This window comes from Saimiri boliviensis, chromosome 8, assembly GCF_048565385.1.
Source record: "Saimiri boliviensis isolate mSaiBol1 chromosome 8, mSaiBol1.pri, whole genome shotgun sequence".
In the NCBI taxonomy this organism is placed as follows: Eukaryota; Metazoa; Chordata; class Mammalia; order Primates; family Cebidae; genus Saimiri; species Saimiri boliviensis.
The window spans coordinates 52741969-52755691 of record NC_133456.1 but is presented as its reverse complement, the minus strand read 5'-3'; the positions used below and the strand labels follow the sequence as shown (position 1 = coordinate 52755691).

General features: G+C 38.9%; 1 protein-coding gene across 15 annotated transcripts in view; it reads left to right on the top strand.

Moving 5' to 3' along the window:
* CADPS (calcium dependent secretion activator) overlaps positions 1 to 13723 on the top strand; it is a 473986-nt gene that overhangs the window by 359903 nt on the left and 100360 nt on the right. For all 15 annotated transcript variants that reach the window (XM_074404483.1, XM_074404482.1, XM_074404481.1 and 12 more), the window contains one exon: positions 12836 to 12942. In XM_074404483.1, the coding sequence (XP_074260584.1) occupies positions 12836 to 12942 (107 nt within the window). The remainder of the gene's footprint in view (positions 1 to 12835; positions 12943 to 13723) is intronic.

The window sequence follows — 13723 nt, the reverse complement described above, 5'->3', positions numbered from 1 at the left end:
TAAAGCCTAAAGTGTTCTCAAAAATAACCATCAGTTAATCAAAATTAACAGTTGAGCATATTTCAGAACAGTTCGGAAAGCATTCCTGGGCACATTCCAAGTACAGGGCCACTGATAACTATTTGAAGACTCATAAACCTATGTTTAAAACACATGAACCTTTCTCTCCCTAGTAAGGAAGGTATTCATTTATTTAATCATTTATTCGCTCATTGATCCATTTATTAGACATGTGGTTAGTGGGAACCTACCCTGTAGCAGGTACAGTGTTAAAAGCCAGAGACTTAATGAGATGGTAAAACTTGAACTGCATCTTGAGACATGAATCAGAATAAGTGAAGTGGAGCCAGGATTGGGAATGAAAAGTCATGCTACATCAAGAGAGTAATATGGGCAAAAATGTAAAACCAGATAGCTAATAAAAATAATGAATGCTTGTTTAATGCATATCATGTTCCAGGTATGATGCTAGGCATTGTATCTATATTATTAACTTATTTTTCCCCAAAAGCCCTTATAAGAGGGAACTATTATTATTCCCATTGCAGAGATGAGCAAACTGAGGCACAGAACTTAAAAAACACACATCTAGAAATATAAGTGGTGTAGCTAGACTCTGAGCCCAGGCAGAAGCCACACTTTTAACTACTCTGTCATTAATTCAACGTAGCTGCAAAACAGAGTGAAATGATACTAGTGGGCGGATGCTGATGATGGCAAGGTAGGCAGGGACAGGACTTCAAAGGTCCTTCCATGCCATAATAATTCTGTGTTCAGACTATCTCACGGTCCAAAGTTTCTTAATTTGAAATCTATGCCAACTTTTGCATGCATATGAATTTTTTTTTTTTTTTTTTTTTTTTTTGAGACGGAGTTTCGCTCTTGTTGCCCAGGCTGGAGTGCAATGGCGCGATCTCGGCTCACCGCAACCTCCGCCTCCTGGGTTCAGGCAATTCTCCTGCCTCAGCCTCCTGAGTAGCTGGGATTACAGGTACGCGCCACCATGCCCAGCTAATTTTTTGTATTTTTAGTAGAGACGGGGTTTCACCATGTTGACCAGGATGGTCTCGATCTCTCGACCTCGTGATCCACCCGCCTCGGCCTCCCAAAGTGCTGGGATTACAAGCTTGAGCCACCGCGCCCGGCCGCATATGAATTTTTTAAGAGGAAAGATTCCACAGGCCTCAGCTGCAAAGGTGATGAAGAGTCATTGAAGGCTGTTTAGGAAAAGGGATGGGTTGGTGGTTTACCCCGCAGAGAAATCACACTAAAAGAATAAAGAGAAAGGTCTAAAGAGATGGAATAGGGTAGAAATTGGTTTAAAAGTTGAGGTCAAAGCAGAGATGGGTTTGAAGCTTGGTATAGTGAAGCTTTTTCTAAGTATATCAGGTCTCAATTGCAATCGTAATCACAATTACTTCTTTCCTGGCCTTTGAATTTTTTTCTTAGCCCTTTCCTCCCTTTTCGATTTTCTTAATGAGAATAGATCACAAATACATGGATAGGTCTGCATAACCAACCGTATGGAGGTGGTAGGGCACCACCGGAGTTACTTATGCAAATTCGGGGGAAGTGGGTAAAATACTGGGTACTGAAATATGGACAGCTGCTGAGTCCTTTAGTCAGACTGTGCTTTAAGAAGATGGCATTTTGGTGGACTTATGCTTTATGTCTGATGGCATTATTAGAAATTAAATGTTCAGTTTAATTACAGTACCTCCAAAAAAAAAAAAAAGATGCAAAAGCCTGCTAGTCTATGAAAGAAAAGCTGTGACTCCTGCAAATGAATTCTATTATTTTAAATACATTTCCATGTAAACCGTCACACATTCTGAACTCAGCAAGCTCTGAGAAAGTCTACACTACTATTGCTGTTTTGCCTCCATTCTTGGCTAAATACTTGCATAATTTTCTGAGCATCATCACGGTTCCACTGGAATTTGAAATAAAACAACTTTTTCCTTCAATTATGCCAAGGATTTGCAAAATTAGACAGATGATGATTTGTAGATAGACAGCAGATAGATATAGACAGAAATAAATAAGTAGGGAGAAAGAGAAAAAGAGAAATAGGAGGAAAAGAAAGGAGAGAGGAGAGGTGAAAAGAGAGGAGAGTGGGTAGATGGGTGGTTAAATGGATGAATGATGTGTAGGTGGGGGGAGAGAGAGAGAGAGAGAGAGAGAGAGAGAGAGAGAGAGAGAGAGAGAGCAGCCACCTATGAACCTATGGGCCCAGGCCCTGTGCTAAGGGCTTCTGGTTCAATTTTAACCTTAGACTCATAAAGAAGGCTTTATTTTTGCACCCTTTACAGATGAAGGTGATTCAGTAAGGATAAGTAACTTTCTCAAGCAGGATTTGAATTCAGGTCTGTCTAAATCCAAATACAATGCATTTTTGTCTCTTTCTACCATGTAGACTTTTTAGCTGATGTGGTGAGCACTTAGACAATATCCATTCATTCAGTGGATAAGGTCAAAGTATAATAACCCACCAGTTTTATGGGAAGACTGCAGATTAACAGAGTAGCCCTTTCTGGAACTGGATCATTGACAAAATCTTTACTTTGTAAAGTTGTCCCGAGGGCAGTTGAGATTCTGCAAGATTGTCAAAGAACTGAGGACTTTTTTCCTCACAAGACGGCTGGCCGTTCTGAGATGAGGACCATCTCGTGCTTCATGCCTTATACATGGGGGACTAAGTATTTCTTCCTTCCTTCCTTCCTTCCTTCCTTTTCTCTTCTCTTCTCTTCTCTTCTCTTCTCTTCTCTTCTCTTCTCTTCTCTTCTCTTCTCTTCTCTTCTCTTCTCTTCTCTTCTTCTCTTCTCTTCTCTCTCTCTCTTCTTTTTGAGACAGACTCTTACTCTGGAGTGCAGTGATAGGATCCCAGCTCACCACCACATCTGCCTCCCAGGTTCAAATTGATACTTCTGTCTCAGCATCCAAAGTATCTGGGACTACAGGCACACACCACCACACCCAGTTAATTTTTTGTATTTTTAGTAGAAATGAAGATTTACCATGTTGGCCATGTTGGTCTTGAACTCCTGGTCTCAAGTGATCTGCCCACCTCGGCCTCTTAAAGTGCTGGAATTACAGGCATGAGCCACCACAGCCAGCCCTTTCATCCTTTTGGTTTCAGTGGTGCATAAATTAGGGTTTCCCAACCCAGATTATTCTGTGGACTAGCACCTCATCTATACTTTACAATAGGTGAGGGGGACAAGGAGAAACATGTTTTAAACACTGTCACCAAGAAAGATTTTGGAGAAAAATTATTTGTTAAAATGTGCCATGAACTCACAAATATGAAACCAGTGTCTTTCTCTTCTTTCAGAAAAAATGATATGATGCTGCAGATGATGATAAAAACTCTCATTTATTAAGAACTTAGTAAGTGCTAAGTAGTGATGCATAACTCATTTAATTCTCACCATGACCCTGTGAGATAAGTGTCTTATTACCATATTTCATTGACTCTAAAGGGCCATCAATCATAAGATGTACCATTCATATACTCCTAAGAATGAAATAATGCTGCCAACTATATTGTGACATGCTATCAAATATAAGATGCATCCGGATTTCAGAAATGTTAAAACATGCCTCTTATTTCAATGAAATAAGAACTTATTCATTTATGCATGGAAGTCCTGTAATAGAAAGATGTTAAGTCACTTCCCCAAAGTTAAACAGCTGGTTAGTTGTAGAGTCAGAATTTGAACATGAGCCTGTTTAATTCCAAAGCCCACACTTTGAATTTCTACAGTGTAAAATGCTTGTGACTTTTTAGCAACAAAATTGTATGACACAAAAGAGATTTCTTGATTATTGACAGGTAAAAAAAAAAAAATCAAGGCCTAGAGAAAAGCCAAGTTCAAAAAAATGAGTAGTCAGTGACTCTCCAGTCTCTTGCCCTGTGTGCTATTCAAGAGTCATCCCCACCCCACCAGGCTACCTTACCTTTCAGTCAAGACATAATGGCTCCATCCACAATCCATTGACTGGTCTGAGCTTCCAGTAAGACACTTGATGACATCTGGAATCCACATATTAGAATCCTATATTTGCAACTCCAAGAAAACACTACCCAACCAGCCTGAGCACTCAAGGACTATACCCCAAATTCAAATCCTTATCTTGGCTCCACTGGGCTTTCTAACCTCTGTAAACTCACTTTTATTTTCTGTAAAAGGTGCTAATAATGGTTCCTCCCCCAGAGAATTGTTGCAAAGATTTAAATACATGTTCTAAATAAATATCTTAGCACAATACCTGGCACATAGTAAGTGCTCATTATTATTATTATTTGTATGATAATATTTAAAATGATGTTCTTCAGAATTAAAATGTATAGTATAAAGATATTATTTGATTTCAGAAATGAATTGTAAAACAGTGCTTCTTAAACTTTATTGTCCATCTGAATCCCTGTGGATCTTGTTGAAATATAGGTTTTGATTCAGTAGGTCTGGGGTGGAGTCTGGGACTATGCATTCTTCACAAGCTTCCAGGTGATACTGAAGCTGCTGATCCAGGGATGGTACTTTGAGGGTCAAGGGAATATACGAGGTATTCAAATTGTCTTTTTATTATAAATTTCCAACACGACATTGCAATCTCCATATATATTCATTAAACACCCACTAGGTTCCAGGAGCTATGGCCAGGTACCAGGGGAGTATGTGATGAGCAAAAGCAGTCATGGTTCCTACCCTTGTAGAGTTGACAACAACAACAACGAAAATAGAGAACATAGCATGAAAGAAGCAATCACAATCTGATAACGATAGCAAAAGTAACAAGTAAGGTGTCACAGGAATGCAGTACAAGGGGATTTCACCCAGGCCAGGGTCTTTGATGCACTGCAGAGTAGGGGATAGTGCCAGAGGAGGACACAATCTAGGTCAAAGGCTGGACCCCAAGAAGAACTGACTGGGGTGTTCCCTAACCTTGTTGCGGTGTTTCCCTCTATTCGTCATCCCTCCAGATGCCCCAAGTTCCTCCCCAAGACAGCTTGTGGCAATGTACATAAAAGTTTATCTGGGAACCAGGTGGGTACTTAGTAGTACTCCTAAATCAGAGAAAAAACTCAAATAGCTTAAGCAAGAAAAGAGAATATTTTGGGTTCATGTAGCTAGGAAATCCATGGAGGAGTTGGCCTCAGAAATGACAAATGTTCATATCTCCAACTGCTGACAGGCTTCTTTAATGTTACTGGAGCTAATTGTTGAAGTTTGGGGAGCAACATGCTCACAGATAGCACCAACCTTTTATCCTAGCTAACAACTCTAGAAGAAAAAGCATTCCTCTCCAAGCAACAGTATACAATTCCAGAGAAGGGTCTCATTCACCCAGCTTGGGTCACATGATAATCCCAAGGTCAGTCATAGTCCCCATAATAGTATGAGGTACTATGGTTGGCCAGGTGTAGTTTATGTAACTGCCCCTGTAGGATACTTTCCTTGGAAGTCCCACCAAAATAGTCGAGTAGTCAACTCCCCTGAGCAAAGTTCCTGCACATACAAGGATAGATTTCCAATACAATGTCCAGAATTAAGCTCACTTTTCTTACGTGCAACAGCTCAGCCCCAGGAACAAAGCCTGAATTGGCATACAATACCAAATTAGAGAAGAAAAACATCACAAGAGTATTATTTCTTTCTTTAACTTAAATTATTTTTAATTGTCTTAAATAGTTTTTAATTGCATTAAGACCCCTGACGTTATTCTCTGGCTTGGAAGTTCAAGTTATGATGTTTACTATTCAAAATTCAGCTTAGTACCTTTGTTAAGTAACCAGGGACTTTGGATAAGAGATAAGAGTTCCTGTGTCGTTTATATGTATACTGCAAACACAGACCATTTTATTTTTCGTGAAAGCGCTGCGTTGAACAGGATCCACTGAGGATTTCTTTCTACCAATATTTGATGACCTACCCTGGCCCCAGTGCTGCTCTAGACCCTAGAAATATACAATTCTCTGGCAGAGGGGGAGTTAGACAAATAAATGTATATAATGTCCTATTATCAAGGGCCAGAAGTGGTCAAGTAGAAGCATCGACAGAGGAGCTGAACCTTTGCTATGAAGGCGCTCTGTTGTTATGGCATATGAAGGCATAACCCTTGCCATGAAGGGAAGCTCTCAAAGGTTTGTAAGCAGGAGTATGACAAATTCATATGTGTGTTTAACAGAGATCACTCTGACTGCTGCATGGCAGAGAATGAACTGCGGAAGAGAAAGGGGACTGAAGGCTGCCTTGGAGGCTTTAGCAACAGTTGAGGTGGAAATGATAAGACCTGAGTCACATGTCCACCCCCTCAGCAACAGTGTGGATGGACATGTGATCTAGTATGGTGTGAGATAAAATCGAGACATTTTAGAGGTAGAATGGACAACCTATACCACCTAGGTTCTTTCAGGGAAGAGACAAGGATGTCTCCAACGAAAAGGATAGGAAAAATGATCCATGATCCATCTAACAGCCTTTATTAACACAGACTTTAGACTGGCCTAGAGATGAAATCTTCTGAAAGGGAGTGGATATTGGAGAATCAAGGGGATCAAGTATATATAATAGATAGTCCCACTAAAGAAATTATATTAGGGCCGGGCGCGGTGGCTCAAGCCTGTAATCCCAGCACTTTGGGAGGCCGAGGTGGGTGGATCACGAGGTCGAGAGATCGAGACCAACCTGGTCAACATGGTGAAACCCCGTCTCTACTAAAAATACAAAAATTAGCTGGGCATGGTGGCACACGCCTGTCGTCCCAGCTACTAGGGAGGCTGAGGCAGGAGAATTGCTTGAACCCAGGAGGCGGAGGTTGCGGTGAGCCGAGATCGTGCCATTGCACTCCAGCCTGGGTAACAAGAGCGAAACCCCGTCTCTAAAAAAAAAAAAAAAAGAAATTATATTAGATTTCAACCTTGCATGTCTCTTCGGCCTATGTAGCCGTCATTTTAGGGAAGCTGGGTATTCAGGATAGAATGATGTGGGTTTCTGCTTAGCTTTCTGTTCCTACTTGAGCTTTTATCTGCACTTACCCCCGAATCATAGCAAATTGCTACAGGCTATTTTCAGGAATTGCGTAATACAAACACTAGCATCTTCAGCAGTATATCAGTAGTCTGCAACTTGAGAGTAAGTGGATTTTCCATCAATCATACTCATCTCTCATACAGTATTTCAGGGACTGGCATCTCACTCACTGGAACCAGAGTTGGTCAAGTTATTTAAGGGCGAATTGGAGTCTCTCTTGCTCCTGGATGCATCTCTTCCTTGGCTTAGCTGAGCATGCAGCGGAATTCTCTTTTTGTTTTTCTGCAGTCACATTTAACTCTCTCTCTGGAAGCCAAGCAGATTTAATTGTGTAAACATGAGCAATGGTAATTGGGTAAATGAAGTTGGAAACCAAGGTATGATGTTTTTGTTTTGCTCTGTGAGGGGAAAAAAATAGGGAGCTTGTTTTTCTATGGTGGCAAACCTCACTGTCAGAATTCTGGACAGACAGTTGGCAGGAGGAAATCCCTTTATGAATTTCTCATCAAGACCCATTTAGCTGAAATATGTATCTGCTGCCTCATGGGTGACGGATCAACCCAGGGGTGCTTTATTGTTTTTATTCACCACCAGATCAAGTGTTTCTCTATCCAGGTTCAGTTAACTGGGTGAGAAAGAGTCAGGAATTTCCCTGAGAATTGCGCTTGCAGGTAGCATGCATTCATTAAAAGAGCCCGTAGGGATGGATTATCAAAATGCACCTAACTTTAGACAGTGCTGTCAGTAGAAAACCAGATTTTAAAAATATAAAATATGGAGTACTATTTTTTATGATGAAAGGATTAGTAGTTGCCTCCTTTTAAATAGCTGTCATTTAAAACTGAGTCTTTTAAATTCTGTTTACACACATCTTTTTCCCAAACAATTTCAATAAGAGGAAATTGGTAAATTTTTTTGTCCTGTCTTCTAAACATTGAAATGGTCCAGCAAGAAAAGGAGCTCATCAACTCTTGCTTTTTTAATAGATGATTTTTGCCAGAATATTGTATTTTATCCATATTTCTCAATCTTCTTTATTAATGTCACTAGAATTCCATTTCCTATATGCCTGCAGTAAAATTAATTTTCCCAGTTGAAAATTCAAGCAAACCAAGAAGCAAACTTGGCAATGGAGTATGTCCCTCTCACCATACAGATTGCTTTATAAACCAGAACTATTAGAAAGGAGCAGGTCCAAAGTTAATGAGACACTCATTAAAGAGAGAGAATTGCAGAAGCTGATAGTGCTCTGTGCCTGTATTGAAGGAGAGGCTATTGTTATAGGATGTTTGCTGTGCTGATATTGTAAACCACATGACAGATGGGTCAAGTGCTGATTACAGTATTCTAACATTTGGAATAGCAAGTAACATATTTGATAAGCTGGCAGGTTTTTATATATGATTCAACCCACAATATAAAAGCCACGAGAATTCCAAATTGAAAATAATTAAATGAGCTGGAAACAATCAGATACCACACATTTTCCCTTAAAATGACAGATTTTGACATGTTGAAATTCCACAAAGGGAGCAAGAATATTTCCTAGCTCACTTGAACTAATAACGGCCCTTCATCTGCTTTTGCAAAGCAATTAATTGCAGCCTTCTCACAATGCGGAGGTAACAATAAACGTGTAGGCATCTTGAGCTTTACAGAGTTCTGTCCCTTAGATCGCTTTATTTGCTCTTATCAGCAACCCTGTAAGATAAACAGAAAAGATATTCTCAATTTATAGATGAGGAAACTAAAACACAGAGATTCAAGTAGCAGGTGCGAGGTTATGTAGAAATTAAGTAACATATGGAGGATGACAAGCCAGATCTTCCAACTATTAATATATCAAGTCCTATTTCGGGTCATCTGTAGGGAAGAAGCAGCTATTAACGTGTAGGTGTTCTTCATTGCATGAAGTGTATCTTTTTTGGTCAATGCTGCTGCTACCATCATTCATGTGTATCCATCTGGATAAAGCATCTGGTATTTGTGTTCAGCCTCTGAGTGTCTTGGTGGTGGTGATGGGTGGGGATTGCTGGTGACACTGGTAAGAGTCTTTGTCAATGTCACACCTCCGTCATGTTGAAGCATCACCAAGAAAGCAGTGGCTTTCCATTTGTGTTTTATCATTTTTGCTTATTTGGTTGTTCTTTTCAGAGTTTGGCATCTTACTTGTCACCCTTTGTTAAAGTCACTTTGTCTCTACTTTTTTACTGTCTCTCTTCACCTACCCAAGCAGCTCCCCTGTCCCCTCCTGGGCCTCCTTCTCCACCCATCCAAACGCAGACCAGCATGTTATATCAGAGGCTCAAAGGCATGCCTAGGCCAAAATCAAGTACCGTAAACTTTTATCATTCCTCTACTTGGCAGCTTTCTAGTTTAGTTTGCTTTTCTGTTCACCTTTCTTCTTGAATTTTTGTTTCAGTTTGGAACACTAAGCTGAGACTCAGGCTCTCAAGTGTAATTTTATAGGTTTCGAGATACTCAAAAGAGAGCATTTATTTCCAAATGTCCACATTTTTTTTTTGTCTAGCTATGTCTGACATACGCAACATTTTCAAATCTCAATGTCAGCACAAAATAACATTGTTGTTACATAACATTTTGCATGACAGTATTTTCTGTGTTATGAGCTTCAATTCTATTGTATGAAATGGTTCTTAAGTACACTATATCTTTAGTTTCATTTTATCAGTGCTCCAGCTAGTGCAAGCTTTGGGAATAGGAATATTGTAATACATTTCAAGACAGCAGAAGAGTGGCGAAAAAAAAAAAAATGATTTCTAAGCACAAATTTCTCCTCTACCTCTGTTGAGGAGAGGGAAGAAGTGCTAAAGGATTTTGCACAATATTTTCTTTAAAGACAACATCTTAGAGAATTCACTTTTAGTTCCATTTTGTCACTTAGCTAGTAGTACAACAGCTATGCAAATAAACAAGAAAATAGTGTGGTGTCTCACCAACGTGGCTTGAGCTACAGATAATGGAGTCACAGCTAATTAATAGTAAATGAAAGTCTGGCTACATGGGGTTAATTGGCAGATCAAGTGTTCTAGATTAAAGGATCTTTAAGCTGCTTACTTTAAATGGTTTTGTGTTCAAGTAAATTTGCAAAGGGTTTTATTAAACATACTGTCTGTATATATACATCAGGCATACACATGTCTGTGTACATGTGCACACACTCAGAATGGTTGTGTGCACATGCACACTTTATGTGTATCTATTGATATCTATTGTAGTCAACCTAAGAGTACTGCCTATTAAAACAAATCTTCAGGTGGTCCTAGTTTCAGTATCTTGGATTTCTCCAAACATAAAAATTATTGACTTTTTTTTAAGTGTATACAAATATTGGTAGAAATTATTTTATTTCTGTATCATATGTCATAAACAGCCAGAATTCCCCTAGATTTGATGAGTGTTCCACCCAAAAGGACAGTGCTCTCTATTTTTAAGGCAAGAGATTTCAAAAATTTGCCCCAAGTGGGATTTCCTGCAGATTTGTATTAATGTGCAGGCTTGTCTGTTACTAGCAAATGTATGTAAGTGTGTGATGTGTGTATGTGGGTGTATGTGTCAAATGGGTAATAAGCATAGGATGAGGAATTTGCAAATTGATGTGTAAATGTGAATATCAACTAATAAAAAATAGTAACCTATGCATATTTACTATCAAAATGCAAATACCTTGCTCTACACATATTACCCAAAAATATATACACAGTATGTTTGTAGAAATGCCTGAAAGTCTATGAATGAAATTACGATAGTCTATGAAATTGCTAACAGGACAGATGCCCAAAAGCACGGAAGTCAATTTTGTCATACACTGTTTCTCCAAACAGGTATTGCTCTGGACCAGGCAATGGGGCTGTCAGCACCTAAGCTCCCACAGCTCCTTACTCTGAGTGTTGGTTACTCTCTGCCTGATCCACATGCTTATATTTCCCACAGCCCCCTCTAACCACATTCAGCCACATTTCCACCAGGGTATGGCAGAGACAATGGAGCTTTCCATTGACTTGAATCCAGGAAACCCATTTTCACACTAGCCATCAGGCCATGTTAGACTGAAACTTTCAATACCTGGCTAATGTTACCCTGTCCCACTCATCACCCTCATATCCCATTGGCTAGAACACTTTTTTTGCATAGTATCTCACTGAATTTATTTGTAATTATTAAATCCTAAATTACTAATGACCTGATGTGTTCATTACCTACTTAAGAAATGCATTAAAAAAAATTAAGAAACTTTTTTTGAATTAGCGATCTCCTATGATTTTGTTTAAGTCTGCCCTTTTCCTCCCACCCACTGCTATGTGCTAAAAACCTTTCTATTTAGTAATAGGTAATTCTTTCTAGCAAGAAGCATCCTGAAGTCAAAATATACCTGCTTCAGATGAAGAGATGAAAATGAGTTTTGGCAATTATTTTGCAAATGTATGTACCTGCTTGGGGGAATCCTACTAAGTAATGTTTATTTCACTATATCCCATGTGCTCTGACTCTGAGGCTTCAAGGTTTAAAGGGTGCTAAACATGAAATGCAAGTTCCCCTGTGAGTTCAGACTGAATCCAAGCAGTTCCATTGACCAAGAAAACCTTTACGTTTTGGCTGGGCACCGTGGCTCATCCCTATGATCCCAGTACTTTGGGAGGCTGAGGTAGGCAGATCTCCTGAGGTAAGGAATTTGAGACCACCCTGACCAACATGGTCATCTCTACCGAACCCCATCTCTACCAAAAATACAAAAATTAGCTGGGCGTGGTGGTGGGTACTTGTAATCCCAGCTACTCGGGAGGCTAAGGCAGGAGGATCACTTGAACCCAGGAAGCAGAAGTTGCAGTGAGCTAAGATTGTGCCACTGCACTCCAGCTTGGACAACAGAGTGAGAATCGGTCTCAAAAAAAAGAAAGAAATGACAGAAAAGAGAAGAAAACCTCCTTTATGTTTTAAATATTACTCTTTTCCCCAAGAAAAATGTTTGTAATTTTTGGAACATAATGACACTGTCACATTCATGAACTCAGCTCTGAAAAGAGAGCGACTGTAAGTCAGGGTTCAGGTTCTTCTTACAACACTTTCAATGTAAGAGAAACTAAAAAAAAAAAAAAAAAATTAAGTACATTGTTGCGATTTAACTGATAAAATTTTGTTTGTAACAAACGGTAGCACAAACTACCACAACCTGTTCAATAATCTACTCCTAACACCATTTTAACAATTATTATTCCTGATTAATGGCCCAGGCATATCCAACTTTTCCTTTCTATCTCCTCCCTGGACAACTTGAAGCAGGCATTTGACTCTGCTTTTTCAAAATGAACATTCCAACCTACACAGGCCTGCAATGAAAAAATTAGGCTGTAGCATTTAATTAGTAACTAATCTAAAAAACAATATAACAGCAATCAATATTAAACTCCTATTAGTCTTCTCACTTCAGGTAGCATAAATACAATCTAGTGAGTGATATAGTTCATATATGCTGTCTTTAAAGAACATGTGTACAAAATGTCACTAAATTTGAAATGGGGTGTCATAGACAATATAGCTTCATATGCAAATTTGAAGCTGGAGCACTGCTTTTTTCTAATACGTATCATAATGATGGTGATAATAATAAAATGGCTTTATGGTTTGCTCACTACTAATTACATGGCACTTAACATTTGCATGAATTCTTTAAAAAAAAAAACTGATAACTATTCTCAATTTCTTATCCACTAGTTCTAATGGCCATAAAAGTAGCCTGCCACTTTCGCTGAATTTTAACACAAACTCTTGTACTACAGAAAATGTAGGCCGATTAATCACTCCTGCCAAAAAGCTTGAAGATACAATACGTCTTGCTGAACTAGTCATTGAAGTTCTTCAGCAAAATGAGGAGCACCATGCCGAGGTGAGCAGGCTTGGTGGGAAGTGTATCTTACTGTTCCTTAGCTGACCTTGCAGAGCTGACTTTCCCAGCCAGATTGTGAATAAGATGCCTTAACACCCGTTTTATTTTAACTGGGATTGCAAAGGGAATGAAAGTGGAAATTTTGCAAGAAGTCTTTGGAAGGTTATTTTGAACAACCAAAAGGTGGTTGTATGTTGTATGTTTCAGCCTAAGTTTTCAGATGTTTCTAGCAACGAACAAATGAGGTGAGTGCTTTTTAATCATTCAAACAGCATCTGATTACCATTGTTCAGAACACACAAAATAGTTTTTGTTTTTTTGTGGTTGTTTTTGTTGCCACCACTGTTGTTTTTATTAGTTATTTGGTATGTGGACCACAGGCCTTCTTTCTCAATTTATCTCTGTAACTTACTCTGCTTGTATGAGTCTTTTTTTTTTTTTCCTGTAATCTTAAATTGCCTGGGTTGTTAAATGCAGTGACAGAAGCAAATTATTCTGTGTTGTTCAACTTGTCGATTCTCCAACATACATCTAAATAAAGATAGCTTACTCTTTTTTTTGACAAATCACTATCAAAATGATCCTTTTGATAATAATTATAAACCAAGGGATTTCAAGGCTAACTAAATCCCAAACCTATAAGGACTTAAACAACCTAACACCTCCAAGGAAAGATTCCAAGATTTCATGATGGTTAAATGGTTTTATCAATGCTCGTTTCAAAATTGAGATTTAAAGTAATCTCTCTCAGAATAATCTTTTTGAAAATTGCATAATTCTT